General features: G+C 47.1%; 1 protein-coding gene across 1 annotated transcript in view; it reads left to right on the top strand.

The window, feature by feature from the left end:
* LOC144753049 (collagen alpha-1(II) chain-like) overlaps positions 1-16,161 on the top strand; it is a 131,506-nt gene that overhangs the window by 63,332 nt on the left and 52,013 nt on the right. The window contains exon 2 of the mRNA XM_078640849.1: positions 2,630-2,736. Coding sequence (XP_078496975.1) covers positions 2,630-2,736 — 107 coding nt within the window. The remainder of the gene's footprint in view (positions 1-2,629; positions 2,737-16,161) is intronic.

Here is a 16,161-nt window from a genome sequence, read left to right as displayed (position 1 = left end):
ATGCCGTTCATAATGCCTCAATGGGACTTAAACCTTATCTTAACATAACTGATGTGCGCTCCCTTTGAGCCCCTTCATAGCTGTCCTTTGCATCTTCTTACTCTGAAGACGGCTTTCCTGGTAGCTATCACCTCTGCCAGAAGAGTGAGTGAGCTTCAGGCCCTTTCTTCTAAACCTCCTTTCCTTTCTGTTCATCCGGACAGGTGGTTTTAAGGACCCGTCCTTCCTTCCTGCCAAAGGTTGTTATGCCCTTCCACATCGGGCAGACCATTACCTTGCCCACCTTCTTTCCACCCTCCGCATCCTTCGAAAGAGAAGGAGAGGCTTCACCGTCTGGACCCAAAACGTGCGTTCTCATTTTATCTGAAGCGCACACAGCAGTTATGGGTGGATGACCAGCTCTTTGTTGGGTACATGGGCGCCAAAAAAGGTCAGGCCGTGCACAAACGGACCGTCTCTCAGTGGGTCGTTCTTTGCATCAAAGCCTGTTACTCGTTGGCTAAGAAGGTGCCTCCCGTGGGGCTGCGTGCCCATTCCACCAGAGCAACAGCAGCCGCTACTGCCTTGGGACGTGGATTTCCCTTGCAGGACATTTGTCAGGCTGCTGTGTGGGCCTCGCTGCACACGTTTACCAAGCATTACTGCCTTGACAGACAAGTCCGGAGAGTCGGCTTCTTTGGCCGTTCTGTTCTCCATGACTTTCTGGTGTAATCCTGTTCGCAGACCCCCACCGGGGTTGGTATTGCTGGGGTATCTATTCTAAGGTAAGGAATCTATCACTAACGGATATATCTGTAAGAGACATTAGTTAGTGATAGATTCCTTATTGCCCCTCCCATTCTCCCCGTTCCGCGAACTGATTACTAGGGATGAGGTCATCCCTTTCAGGGCCCTAGTTTCAATGCACCAGTGGTCAGTATCTTGCATGGCTCTGCGTTCCTGGCGCAAAAAGCCATGTACAGAACTGACGCCAGAGCGCATCGGTGGTGCCTAACTAGTCTCCATGATGTCATCTCAGCGCATATGGCGCCAGCGACGGACGTGGAGCCGCAGGACACCACCTGCTGACAGGCAGGGGTACTGCTAAGCAAAACTTTCCAGATCCAGTCTGAAGCCTGGGGATACTCTAAGGTAAGGAATCTATCACTAACTAATGTCTCTTACAGATATATCGTTACACAAGTAGTAACTTGTGCATTACAACTAGCGCAAACATTTCCAGTGTAAAAGGTTTAAAATGTCAAATTAGTTGAATTTGCCAATGCTTGTTCCCAGTTGACTGAAATGCGTTTATTTACTACTCCTTGTAAATTTTGTGGGCCAGATGTATGTACCTTTTTTTGGCTCACAAACGGGCCAATTCGCAGAATTGGCCTGTTTGCAAACGGAAAAAAAGGGTTTTCAAATGTATCAAACCCAAATTCCGATTTGGTAACGTGTTACTGAATCGCAAATAAGGTTTGCGATTCGGTATTAAGAAGGGGCGTGTTTAGGGCGTCTATTCCTAATACCGAATTACATCGGTATGTATGAATGTTTTGTGACTGTGAATGCTGTTGCAAAACATTTGCATTTTACCACCTACTTCAAATAGGTGGTAACCCATTCACAAAGGGAAAGGGGTCCCCAAGGGACCCCGTCCCCTTTGCGAATGTTTGTAAAATAATTTTTTTAAGATCAGGCAGTGGTCCTATGGTCCTATGGACCACTGCCTGCACTTAAAAAATTAAAAGAATACTTTTCATTTTTCTTTCTTTAATGCGAAAACGGGCTGCATTAAAAATAAAAAAATGATTGTTTTTTTTTTAAAGGTAATCACAGACATGATGGTCTGCTGACTCCAGCATGCCACCATCCCCTGTAATTTTAGCGATTCCTAGGGGATTGCAAATTGCGACCTACTTCATTAATATTCATGATGTAGGTCATTTGCGACCCCCTAAGAATCGCAGAAAGCATTAAACACACTTCCATGCATTCCGTTTTCAAGTGGATCTTTTTTGTTGTGGTGTCTAAATATCCATAAAAATACAGTTTATTTTTATAAATTGGTATCTGATTTCTTTGGTGTCTACTCAGTTTCTTTAATAGTTTTTGTGGTGTTTATATGCTTTACAATGGTTCCTTTGTGTAAGCTTTGCTGCTTAGAGCCACATCTACCAAGGGTTGAGCTAAAGGTTTGACAAATGATGCCCAAGGGTACTAAAGCGGTTGGCAAGTGTATTGCACAGTGTGGTCGCACAACCACACCATATAGTACACCCCATTTCCTGACAGCCCCGAAATAGGGAATTACATGCAAGACCTTGGTTTAACCAATCTTTTCCTTTAGTGCTGGTATTTTCCACATTCTCTTAGCAAGAGAAAAATAACAGTTGACCCACATGTGGTTTTCACCAGGTAGACAACATTATCGCACCATGTAAAAGTGGGCCTACTATTTTTTTACCTGGTCATTTTGTGGATGGGGACACCAGGGCACCAAGAACTACCCAAAGTGGTATCCCCCTGAGGCTAATTCACCTGCCATCTCGTAATGAGAATAGCAAAAGGAGCAAATCTGGTAATGAGATCCCAGGAACCTCAGAGAGACTTTAAAAGTAACAATATACATGACTTTGTCTTGCAGGTTACTACTATGTTGATCCTAATCAGGGCAGCCCTCAGGACTCATTGCTTGTCTTCTGCAACTTTACAGCAGGAGGGGAAACTTGCATCCACCCTACCCAAAACCAGGTAAAGTAATCAGAGAGTGTGTTTTGTTTAATACAGTTCAGTGTCAATTCCCTATATATGCATTATGGGGCTGTTTGCAGGGTTCAGGGGCAGTCAGAAGCTAACGGGTCATATTGAAATGGGAATAATCAGTTTCTATAAACATTATTGGTGGTCCGCACTCCGTTATTTAATCGATTTTAATCCATTTTCTTTCAGCCAAGAGATTTCTACAAATGCGTGCGTCCCTGGGATTGTGCAAGCCCGAATACACTAGTTAAGCATAAACATGTGGGGAGCGTGTGTGAACACACTCCACTCCCAGGTGCACTGCTCATGAGGATATCAAATCCAACTTCATTTCAAACCATTTCACCACTTCACATTTTATACATTGTTCATCTTTTTTTGTTTTTACGTTATATTGTTATCACTTTTGTCCAATCCACATAGTTCTCGTACTGCATTTAAGCAACTTCTCGTATTTCAATGTGCCCATCCGGACCTCTTTTGAAAATAAGATCTTAGTGCACCAGAATGTTCAGAGCAGCAATCTTTTTATTTCATATAAAACCCAATGCATTTCGGGCTATGGTCCAGCCCTTCGTCAGGGGTAGCTGAAAACGGACAATTTTAAATGGTACATTATTTTAGGATAGTATCAATATTGTTTACAGCCTTTTTTTTTTTTTTTAAACATTTTCAATACAAGCGATCTCATACTCAATGTTAGTCAGATACTACATAAATCAATGCTGCATAAATATGTGAGGCGCATTCTCAACCATATCCTGCATTGCGTGCATAAACAATAAATTTGACCTTGCTTACATCACCTTGAGATATCTATTTTATCAACGGGGAGTTTAAATGTAACCGTTTAATGTTGAGCTTTTAACATGATGCTAAACAGGTTTTTGAGCACACGGTAATTTAAACTCCCCGTTGATAAAATAGATATCTCAAGGTGATGTAAGCAAGGTCAAATTTATTGTTTATGCACGCAATGCAGGATATGGTTGAGAATGCGCCTCACATATTTATGCAAATAGAAATGTTTGCCTATGCCTCCAAACTAATTAAGGTACACACTGATTCATGTACGAGTAAACCACAATTTATTAGTTTACCCAGACAACAGTTTTTGTCTTTCAATTGTTACTCAGTTTACAAGAAAGATATACATTTAACAAAAACAGACCTAAGACCACTATCGACCTCATGTCTAGCCATATACAATTTTGAAAAACAGTTTGTGCATATATACAGTGAAAACAAACAGATAATTGACGTTGTAACAAAAAGTGACTTTTTACCATAAGTACATTTCACCATGAATACATTTTCATGACATGGACAAATTGACCATACTCATTTGTGAGCGATATGAAACTTTTTACAAACAAACGATCACAAACAAAGGGAGAAAGAAGAGGAAAAAGTATTTTTCAAACAAGATCAACTCCCAAGACCTGAACCCGATGGAATCAGTTAAATTTCAGGAACATTGCCCATTTTTGCATCATTATCATTGACCAACTGGCCAGTGAAAAAAAGAAGGGGGGTGCCGACGCGTTTCGAATCCTGATTAGTGACTTGCAGGATTCTCGTCAGGGCAGTATGATTCTAGTCCATGGGAACTGTTTAAAAAAATAAAGAACAAAACAGTTTGTTTACCAAAAAGGGGGGTCCTCTAGCCAATGCTCTTAGAACTCAGTATGTGAGAGGATTGAAGCGTACCTTGTGTTATTCCTGCCCAAAGTAGCTCCTGTTAACATGAGAATGACGTCTATGCCGCGGGGTTTGCGCTGCAACAGAGTAAGGAGTGGGTCAAGTCTGGTGGGGGTGGAAAACCATGTTTACACACGGATATTCAGTAGAGGTTTTTTTTACCTGCAATATTCGTGACCCCTTTGGCAAATTGTGCCGGTATCTTTCCACTATTTAGGTTGTATGCTCATTTCCATCTCTGGGGAAGGTAGAAAAAAGGAAAGCGTGTTTTAGTGCACCGCTCGCTCGGTGGCGCGCCAATGATCAGGGCCATTGAGGGAAAACTTACTTGTACAAAGGTCCGCAATGGCGGTAGGAAAAATTCTGACTCTTTAGACGTGTTTCCAAAGTGTTTTGCTTCGCAAATCTAGGGGGGCAAGGAGAGATAAAGTATTAGCGCCCTGGTGCGCTAATCCTGTGCTCTTTTGAAAGGCAAAAAAGACAGATCTAGTTGCTAGCGGGTCTCTAGCTTACCGTGAATATCTGTAAAGCTCCGCTTCGTGTACTTGCTCCAACCCGGCACACTGAGGTTTGTGGATGTCCGTGGCAATGCCGGTTTGGACACTCACGTACCATGTGATTAGTCTCCGGCCAATCAGAGTTGAAGAAGGATTCTGATGCACTCTGGGAACTGTAGTTTATATGCAAAGGGGATTGTTGTTTCATGCCCTATTTATTTCACTGAGACTATTCAAACCCTTATTTACACTGTCAAACTTGAGGATTAAATAAGCCTCCTTGCGCAACAACATTGCGTCAACGTCTGGAAAATGTTTGGGGTCAATCCATGCCAATGTGGTCCATTTGAAATCATTCTCAGAATGATTATTACTGATAAAATGTTCCACCATGGGAGCGGTCAAAACCTTTTTCTTTAGACGGGATCGATGTTGAGTGATCCGAGCATTGATGGGCTGATTTGTTTTGACTATATAGACTCTGTTGCATGGGCAAACCACCGCATAGACGACATTGCGAGTCTTACAATTAGTGAAACATTCATGCTTCCACCTAATGCCATTATTTGTGAAAGTGTCACCTTCTAGCATGGTGGAACATGACACACAATTGCCACATTTGTGGTGCCCGCATATTGGTTTCAACTTCCACTGCGCGACAAGGTCACTTTTAGGTAATGGGATATGACTATCCGCTTTAATCAATTGCTGCCCAATGCTTCTGTTCTTGCGCATGGCAAAAATGGGCTTAGAGAGGGGGTGCTCCAATGTCTCCAAGAGGTGCCAATTCTTTCGGATTATACTCTTGAATTGGTTTGTGTGTTGGCCAAATGTTGTTACACAAACCAATTGGTCCAAATCTTTCTTTTCCTTCTTCTTTAGTAATGTTTCTCGTGGAGTAAATTTGGCCCTGTTTTTCGAGTGTTTCAACAGTTTTTTAGGGTACCCTCTTTCTGCCATCTCACTGCAGAATCTTGTTGCATGACAGTCAAAATCACATAGACTCGTACAATTACGCCTGATCCTCAATAGTTGACCGTAAGGTAAGTTTTTCTTTTGGACTGTGGCAGGGGAGCCAGACGGCACTCGAGCAGTTCCATGTGTGGTTGAACTCAAGGCACCCTGATATCCAATTCACGCTGAACCACAGTCCAAAAGAAATGACTTTCCTTGACGTCACTGTAGGCACCAGCGAATCAAAGTTGACGACTTCCTTGCATAAGAAGGAAACTGACAGGAATACAATCCTGCACTATACCAGTTCGCATCCTCAATCACTAAAGAATAACTTACCTTACGGTCAACTATTGAGGATCAGGCGTAATTGTACGAGTCTATGTGATTTTGACTGTCATGCAACAAGATTCTGCAGTGAGATGGCAGAAAGAGGGTACCCTAAAAAACTGTTGAAACACTCGAAAAACAGGGCCAAATTTACTCCACGAGAAACATTACTAAAGAAGAAGGAAAAGAAAGATTTGGACCAATTGGTTTGTGTAACAACATTTGGCCAACACACAAACCAATTCAAGAATATAATCCGAAAGAATTGGCACCTCTTGGAGACATTGGAGCACCCCCTCTCTAAGCCCATTTTTGCCATGCGCAAGAACAGAAGCATTGGGCAGCAATTGATTAAAGCGGATAGTCATATCCCATTACCTAAAAGTGACCTTGTCGCGCAGTGGAAGTTGAAACCAATATGCGGGCACCACAAATGTGGCAATTGTGTGTCATGTTCCACCACGCTAGAAGGTGACACTTTCACAAATAATGGCATTAGGTGGAAGCATGAATGTTTCACTCATTGTAAGACTCGCAATGTCGTCTATGCGGTGGTTTGCCCATGCAACAGAGTCTATATAGGCAAAACAAATCAGCCCATCAATGCTCGGATCACTCAACATCGATCCCGTCTAAAGAAAAAGATTTTGACCGCTCCCATGGTGGAACATTTTATCAGTAATAATCATTCTGAGAATGATTTCAAATGTACCACATTGGCATGGATTGACCCCAAACATTTTCCAGACGTTGACGCAATGTTGTTGCGCAAGGAGGCTTATTTAATCCTCAAGTTTGACAGTGTAAATAAGGGTTTGAATAGTCTCAGTGAAATAAATAGGGCATGAAACAACAATCCCCTTTGCATATAAACTACAGTTCCCAGAGTGCATCAGAATCCTTCTTCAACTCTGATTGGCCGGAGACTAATCTCATGGTACGTGAGTGTCCAAACCGGCATTGCCACGGACATCCACAAACCTCAGTGTGCCGGGTTGGAGCAAGTACACGAAGCGGAGCTTTACAGATATTCACGGTAAGCTAGAGACCCGCTAGCAACTAGATCTGTCTTTTTTGCCTTTCAAAAGAGCACAGGATTAGCGCACCAGGGCGCTAATACTTTATCTCTCCTTGCCCCCCTAGATTTGCGAAGCAAAACACTTTGGAAACACGTCTAAAGAGTCAGAATTTTTCCTGCCGCCATTGCGGACCTTTGTACAAGTAAGTTTTCCCTCAATGGCCCTGATCATTGGCGCGCCACCGAGCGAGCGGTGCACTAAAACACGCTTTCCTTTTTTCTACCTTCCCCAGAGATGGAAATGAGCATACAACCTAAATAGTGGAAAGATACCGGCACAATTTGCCAAAGGGGTCACGAATATTGCAGGTAAAAAAAACCTCTACTGAATATCCGTGTGTAAACATGGTTTTCCACCCCCACCAGACTTGACCCACTCCTTACTCTGTTGCAGCGCAAACCCCGCGCCATAGACATCATTCTCATGTTAACAGGAGCTACTTTGGGCAGGAATAACACAAGGTACGCTTCAATCCTCTCACATACTGAGTTCTAAGAGCATTGGCTAGAGGACCCCCCTTTTTGGTAAACAAACTGTTTTGTTCTTTATTTTTTTAAACAGTTCCCATGGACTAGAATCATACTGCCCTGACGAGAATCCTGCAAGTCACTAATCAGGATTTGAAACGCGTCGGCACCCCCCTTCTTTTTTTCACTGGCCAGTTGGTCAATGATAATGATGCAAAAATGGGCAATGTTCCTGAAATTTAACTGATTCCATCGGGTTCAGGTCTTGGGAGTTGATCTTGTTTGAAAAATACTTTTTCCTCTTCTTTCTCCCTTTGTTTGTGATCGTTTGTTTGTAAAAAGTTTCATATCGCTCACAAATGAGTATGGTCAATTTGTCCATGTCATGAAAATGTATTCATGGTGAAATGTACTTATGGTAAAAAGTCACTTTTTGTTAAAACGTCAATTATCTGTTTGTTTTCACTGTATATATGCACAAACTGTTTTTCAAAATTGTATATGGCTAGACATGAGGTCGATAGTGGTCTTAGGTCTGTTTTTGTTAAATGTATATCTTTCTTGTAAACTGGGTAACAATTGAAAGACAAAAACTGTTGTCTGGGTAAACTAATAAATTGTGGTTTACTCGTACATGAATCAGTGTGTACCTTAATTAGTTTGGAGGCATAGGCAAACATTTCTATTTACAATTGTGTGGCCCTGCCTACCCTCCATCCCATTGGGCCCAGCCACCCTTGTTTTTTCTGATCACATATTTATGCAGCATTGATTTATGTAGTATCTGACTAACATTGAGTATGAGATCGCTTGTATTGAAAATGTTTAAAAAAAAGAAAGAAAAAAAAGGCTGTAAACAATATTGATACTATCCTAAACTAATGTACCATTTTAAATTGTCCGTTTTCAGCTACCCCTGACGAAGGGCTGGACCATAGCCCGAAATGCATTGGGTTTTATATGAAATAAAAAGATTGCTGCTCTGAACATTCTGGTGCACTAAGATCTTATTTTCAAAAGAGGTCCGGATGGGCACATTGAAATACGAGAAGTTGCTTAAATGCAGTACGAGAACTATGTGGATTGGACAAAAGTTATAACAATATAACGTAAAAACAAAAAAAGATGAACAATGTATAAAATGTGAAGTGGTGAAATGGTTTGAAATGAAGTTGGATTTGATATCCTCATGAGCAGTGCACCTGGGAGTGGAGTGTGTTCACACACGCTCCCCACATGTTTATAATAATCAGTTTCTAAACACACAACACAACTTCTTGGAGAAAGGCATGTGTAAGGAAATTCCTCTTTTTGTATGATCATCCCCAAGTTTTTCAACTGATAGTGCTGGTTTTTTGACCCAGAGTGTATTGTGACCTTCTAATCAGTCCTCAGTGCCAATGCCCTGATCCTAAAGTGTACTCTGAATTGATTTTACCCAATTGAAAATGGCTAATTGACCTGTATGACCTTGTAATTGGTAGCCTGGTACCCATAGCATGTAAATCAGAGGGGTACCCAGGACTTGCAGCACCAATTGGGCCACCCTGGAGGGCCCCCAAGAAAAACGAGTGCCCCAGTTTGCCCCTGCAGACTGGTAGAGCAGTCCTGCACTGCTAGCCTGACTTTGCTAATAAAAGCAATGGCAAAGCCACCGCTTTCCCTTTACATGTGCATGCAAATTACTCCTCTGGCAGGCTACGGAGCCCTAAAGGCAGAGTGTAACATATGGCACAGGCAGGACACATATTTTACATGTCCTGACAGTAAAACACGAGAAACAGCCGTTTTACTGTGTAAAGGCTTGGTCGCCCAATTTGCGAGTACAAGTTATCTGATAGAGACTACTAGCCGCAGATTCCTTAACGTAGAATTATCCCCAGGCGTGAGACTGGATCCGGAATTTTTTTTGCCACAGCATCCCTGCGCGCTGGATGGACGGTATCACGCGACTCCGCCCAGGCGTTGTGCGCGTACGTGACGTCAGCGAGGTCACATAAGTCCCACCCCGGCGTGCCTACGTCAGTTTTTTCCTTTCCGCGTGCAACGTGGATCTGGATCTTGCTCCAGGCTTGTTTAGACCTTTCCCTTTCGCTTATTGCGTGTGTGTGGGAACAATGTGTGAATGCCTACTAGCTTTAAGACGTGCTCATCTTGTGCGCACCAGATGTCGACGACGGATCCTCACCCCATCTGCATGTGTTTTCTGATGGATACTTCTGCCTGTGGATTCCTCTCCTTTTGAATACCCCCTTTGCCAGCATTCAGCGGGAAATTCTTTCCTAGCTCTCCCCACGCCGATGAGGACATCACAATGCACCGACTCCGCACGCGGCACCGCGTGACGTCATTGGAGCTACAAAAGGACCTCGTCGGCGTGCTGACGTCGTTTACCTTTTTTCCGCTCCGTCGACGGTAACATTTTTTTTTCTAGGGCTTTCCATTTTCATCGAGAAAAAACTTTGTATCTCTTTTGTTTTCAGAATGGCTACTTGAAGGAAAACAGGTTTTAAACCTTGTAGTGTGTGTGGCGGGCATATGTCTATTATGGACCCGCACGATGACTGCCTTTGGTGCCTTTCTTCAGACCACGACGTCGAGGAGTGCCGAAGTTGCAGAAAAATGAATCCGAAGGTGATCAAGGAACGTGAGGCCAAATTATTTATGGCCAAAGCCAAAAAGGAGGAGAGAGGTAGGAAGAGGGCGAAGTCTTCATCTTCACACACTTCGTGGTCGAAGAAGAATAAGAAGTCCAAGAGAAGACATACCTTGCGTCATCATTCTTCGAAGACAAGGGTTTCGAGGTCGAGGTCGCCTGCGCCAGCTAAACGACCTCGAAGGAAGGACTTAATTTCACCTAGAAGGAAGGACTTAATTTCACCTTCTCAGGCGACGCCAGTACCATCTCCGACAACGGCATCGCCAGCTTCGGATGCTTCTTCACAACATGAAGATTCTCCAGCTCCAGCAACGTCACCTGCGCCTGGTGAGTCCTCTCCAGTCCGTGAGTCTTCACCTGTGCGGGCGCCGTCCCCGACTCCGCAGGCTCCTGTTCGGCCTCAGGTGACTCCCCTTCAGGAAAGTACAGATCCTTATCCTCCTTTTCCTGCTCCTGGGGCTGATTCTTCACATTTTCTAAATGTAATGTTTGGCATGTTTGCCAGAGCCTCGACTCCATCCGGCGTGCCTTCGGTCCCGTGGGTCCTTTGGCTTTCAACCTGGGTGTTCCTCAGTTGTATCCCCAGGCTTCTTTCATGCCATTCATGCCGTTGACTCCGGCTTGGCATTTCCCGCCGCAAGTTCGATCAACGTTGAGGTTCGAAGCCGAGGCTCCTCCGCGACACCATTGATGTCGTCTCTGGCACCTCGTATGGCTCCACCGACGCCTTTGCCAAGACAGCGCTCCAGGAGAGAGGCACAGAGATTACTCGAGGAGGAGGAGTATTTACAAGAGGAAGGTGAAATTGTGGACTCTCTGGATGAATTTGAAGGCCCTCAGGTAGCTAGTGGTCTTGATACTTCCCCTGAATATAACCTGCCATCTGCAAGTGGAGGTGTTTTGTTTAGGACATTGCACCATACCATGTGGTGATAAGGAAGGCAGCTGATTTATTGGGCCTGAAGCTTCCCTCAGCAGAGATAAAGTCAAACACCCTAACAGAGGTTCAGCACACAATGGCCCAGCACACTAATTGTGATTATACCTCAATTTTCAACAGTAATAACAGTAATATACAGTGCTTATTCCAATTTGATGATAACAATTCAGTGGAGTTGTTTGTAGTGCATTATTTATTTCTTCTTCAAATAAAAGACCGTAGCCGTAGCCAAAGTGTTTTGGTCCTTCCCGGACTTCTTCAGGGCAGAGTATTTCTTTCTTTTATATTCAAGATAGCTGTGGTAAGAGACTCTTGCACTTGCACCTTTGTATGCAATGGCCTACCATGAAGGACGCGACGCCATGGAGCCGGCCCAAACCTGTTTGTGAATGCATTGGGGAATGATGACGATCAATCAGAACTGATCTTCCTGTGCAAGAGTCTCTTACCACAGCTATCTTGAATATAAAAGAAAGAAATACTCTCAAGGCAATCTGAAATCAAGCTGGATCCGATTGGGAAGATATTTAAAATATTTGTCAAAGATTAAAAACAACGACATTTTCTGCCCTGAAGAAGTCCATGAAGGACGAAACGTGTTGGCTATGGCTACGGTCTTTTATTTGAAGAAAAAATAAAGAAATAAAAAATGCACTACAAACAACTCCACTGAATTGTTATCATCAATTTGGAATAAGCACTGTATATAACTGTTATTACTGTTGAAAAATTGAGGTATAATCACAATTAGTGTGCTGGGCCATTGTGTGCTGTATTTTGAAAGGAAAGACACCTTAGGAGATTTAGGGGCTTTTGAATCTCCGGTCCGTGGCACCTAAAAGTTTTACAAAGAAGTACTAAGGATAGGTGCAATTGTGCATGACCCCATTCCCTGCTCTTCTTTTGCAATCCTAACAGAGGTTTTAAATAATCCATCTTAAACTTCTGAGCAGTTGCTTCCTTTTACAGAGGCATTAACAGATCCAAATTTGGAGGTTTGGCAGAAGCCTTTATCTGCTCCGGCAGTATCTTGATCTATCTCAAGGAGGTACAGACCTGCGCCTGGTGATCCGGCGTTCTTATCCTCTCACCCGATGACGGAGAGTTTAGTTGTCCAGGCTTCTTGTTCAAAGCAGTCTTCTGGTGCATTCCCTACAATTTTAGGTGATAGGGATTCGAAGAAAATGGAGCAAGCAGCGCAAAATATGTTCTCCTCTGCCAGTATGGCTTTAAAGTCTACGAATGCAACTTGCCTTCTAGGTAGATATATCCATGCATTAAAGGACTCTGTTGTTCAATTGGCTCCGAAGTTACCTGAGGAGGATCGTGCCAACTTCTTGGAAGTCCTTTCAGATTCACAGGCCGCAGCATGTCAGGTGATTCAGTCAGACATGGAGACTGCTGACTCTGTGGCTCATGTGATGGGGTCTTCTGTGGCAACAAGGAAACAGTCTTGGCTCAGGTCTTCAGGCTTTTCAGCTGATGTTCAGGCGATTTTGCTGGATCTGCCTTTTGATGGCTCAAAGATCTTTGGTTCGAAGGCGAACTCAGCCTTAGAGCGTTTTAAAGACAGCAGGGCTACTGCAAGATCTCTAGGGCTTCAAGTGCAGTCTAGAGGTTATGGCTACAAAAGTTATTGTGACTTTGGGAGATCTGCTTCCTTTCGTGGCCGCCAATAGTCTCAGCAGAGCCAGCAACAAAATCCCTTGTATAAATCTATCTGAAAGATAAACAGGTTAGTGTTCGATTCCTTACCTTAGAATATCCCCAGGCGTCAGACTGGATCCGGAAAGTTTTGTGTAGCAGTACCCCTGCGCGTCGGTAGGTGTCGTCTGCGGCTCCGCGTCCATCATCGGCGTCGCTGGCTCCGGAATGACGTCGTCGGAGTACTTAGACGCCACCCTCGCGCGCTGACGTCAGTTCTTCTTTTTTCCGCGCAGGCAAGCGCAGATCCGGAAAAAGCAGTACTTATTAGTCACTTTTCGACTAAACTTTTTCGATCACTTTAGATCATTTTTCGAGTCTTTACGACTCTCGCTGCCGATAGGGATGTCGGGGTTCAAGCCCTGTGCCGATTGTAGCCGACTGATGTCGGTTACCGACCCCCACCTTTGGTGCCTCTATTGCCTTGGGGCCAACCACGACATACATTAGTATTAGATTCCTTACCTTAGAATATCCCCAGGCGTCAGACTGGATCCGGAAAATTTTGCGTAGCAGTACCCTTGCGCGTCGGTAGGCGTCGTCTGCGGCTCCGCGTCCGTCGTGGGCGCCGTGATGACGTCATCGGAGTACTTAGACACCGCCTCCGCGTGCTGACGTCAGTTCTTCTTTTTTCCGCGCCAGCAAGCGCAGATCTGGGGAAAAGCAGTTACCCTAGTCATTTTTGACTAACTTTTTTGATCCTTTTTGATCGCTATTTCGAGTCTCTCAACTCCGAAACGGTGCCTTTAGGGATGCCCGGCTTCAAGCATTGTGACGATTGCGACCGGCTGATGTCGGTCACGGATCCTCACCGCGTGTGTTTGTCGTGTTTGGGCGTCGACCACGACGACAAGGCCTGCTCCGACTGCCGGGCCCTCTCTTCGAAAGCCAGGCGGGAGCGGTCCCGTAGGCTCCTCGAACTCCGGCAGTCGGTCCCGCGCCGTGAGAGGTCCCGATCCCATGGGAGGTCGAGGGACAGGTCGCGGGCTCGGAGCCACCACAGCTCCGAGAGTAGGCCGCACTCCTCCGGGTCGAAGTCGTCGTCAGGTAAGCAGCACAAGAAGTCCAAGCGGCGTCATCGCTCCTCGGACTCCCCCCGACGCTCGCGCGGTGCGGCCGGGGGTTCGGGTGACACCACCCACGCGGCTCCGCCGGAGCCGCGGGCGCTGCATGCAGCTCCATACCCTCCGGTCCCTGGGCTGAACGCGGCGCCAGAGGAGATCGAGTGCTTCCTCATGGCCATGAGGAAAATCTCTCCTCCGACGGGCTCCGCGGCGCCTCCGGGCCCAGCGGACCCGTCTGGGAGCCCTAGCGGGTCGGCGGCTCCGGCCCCGACGCCGTCGGGTGCTTCGGCCCCGACGCCGCCGACGCCTTCGGGCCCGGCGCCGCAGGCCCCCGTTATCCCGACGCCGTCGGTACCTTCGGGCCCGGCGCCGATGGTTCCAGTTGCTCCGCCGGCGCCGCAGGATGCCGCCGGACCTCCTTCGGGATCTGGTTCGTCGCCGGTGGATCTGACGACCTCCCCGGCGTCGGACCCACAGGTGTCGCCTCCGGCGCCGGCCTCGGGCGGCGCCGTCCCTGGTCCCCCCTTCATTCCTGTTCCGGCGTCGGGACGGCCCCGATGGGCGCCGCTCCAGACGTCGTTTGGAGAGTTTCATTTCTACGAACAGGCCCCATTGGATGAGAACCCTGAATTTCAGGAGATGGGTGATGAAGAGGATTGGGAGGGGTCTGAGGACCCTCTGACCAGGGAGTGTCAGTCTCATGAGGACTGGGCAGGAGACCTTGGGGATGCCAGTGGCCTGGACACCTCTCCAGACACTGGTTTTGTCTCCCCTCCTACCGTGGCTTCGGAGGAGGGGGCAACTTATAGTGTGGTGCTGATGAGGGCTGCCAAGGCCTTGGGCCTTGAGCTCCCCGTCGCGGCCGTGAGGACTAACCTCCTCACTGAGGTCCTTAAACTGCAGTCAAGCTCGGCCGAGCCTCTGCTGCCCTTTAATGAGGCCTTGACGGACGTTCTTTTGGGCACTTGGTCCAGGCCCGCTACGGGTTCGCCCGTAGATAGGAACGTGGCCAGACGCCACCGCCCGGCCCCGGGCGACCCATGTTTCCTGTCCTCCCACCCTACCCCCGAGAGCCTGGTCATCCAGGCCTCCAATTCCCAAACCGCATTCCCGTCGGCCCCGCCGGATCGGGAATCCAAGAGGTATGACCAGTATGGGAAGAAGATCTTCTCATCCCTGAGCCTTGGCCTGCGGTCTTCCAACACCGCCTGCCTCTTGGGACGTTACACCCACTCGGTGTGGGATAAGGTCGCGGAGGTGCTGCCAGAGTGTCCGCTGGAGGTACGGACCAAACTCGGCCAAGCCCTTGTGGAGGGCCGGGACGCAGCAAAGTACTCTATTAGGTGTGGGCTGGATACCACCGACTCGCTAGGCAGAGCGATGGCAACGACGGTGGCGGTCAGACGCCACGCCTGGCTGAGGTCCGCCAACTTCTCGGCCGATGTCCAGAACACGCTTATGGACATGCCGTTCGATGGCCGTCGCCTCTTTGGCGACAAGGCAGACCATGCGCTGGAGCGTTTTAAGGACTCCAGGGCTACGGCCAAGTCCTCAGGCCTCTCGGGCCAACGCCAGCAACCGGCTGCCTATCGCTCCTTTCGTGGCCACGGAAGGGGTGCGCCCAAACGCGCCGCCAGCCACGCGCCGCAGGGCAATACCCAACGCGGTGGCGGCCGTGGGAACCGCCGTCCGGGCGGTCGGGGGGCAGCGGCGAGGTCAGTCCACACCTTCCCCCGCAGCATCCGCCTCAAAACCCTCCTAGTCCGTGCTTTCAGGCCCATGTGACGCCAGTTGGGGGCAGCGTTCGCCATCACCACCTCCACTGGCGCACTGTCACTTCGGACAGGTGGGTGCTGCAAATCGTCTGAAGGGGCTACTCCCTCCCCTTCGAGGCGACTCCTCCAGCCATGCCACCGCAGAACCACCGTGTATCGGGGGATCACTTGCGACTTCTGCAGGAGGAAGTTACGGCCCTCTTGGCCAAGGGGGCCATCAAGCGCGTTCCTGGGCCAGAAGTAGGG

Source organism: Lissotriton helveticus, chromosome 5_1, assembly GCF_964261635.1.
Source record: "Lissotriton helveticus chromosome 5_1, aLisHel1.1, whole genome shotgun sequence".
Taxonomy (NCBI): domain Eukaryota; kingdom Metazoa; phylum Chordata; class Amphibia; order Caudata; family Salamandridae; genus Lissotriton; species Lissotriton helveticus.
Note: the sequence above shows the minus strand (reverse complement) of the source record. Positions and strands in the feature narration are given on the sequence as shown.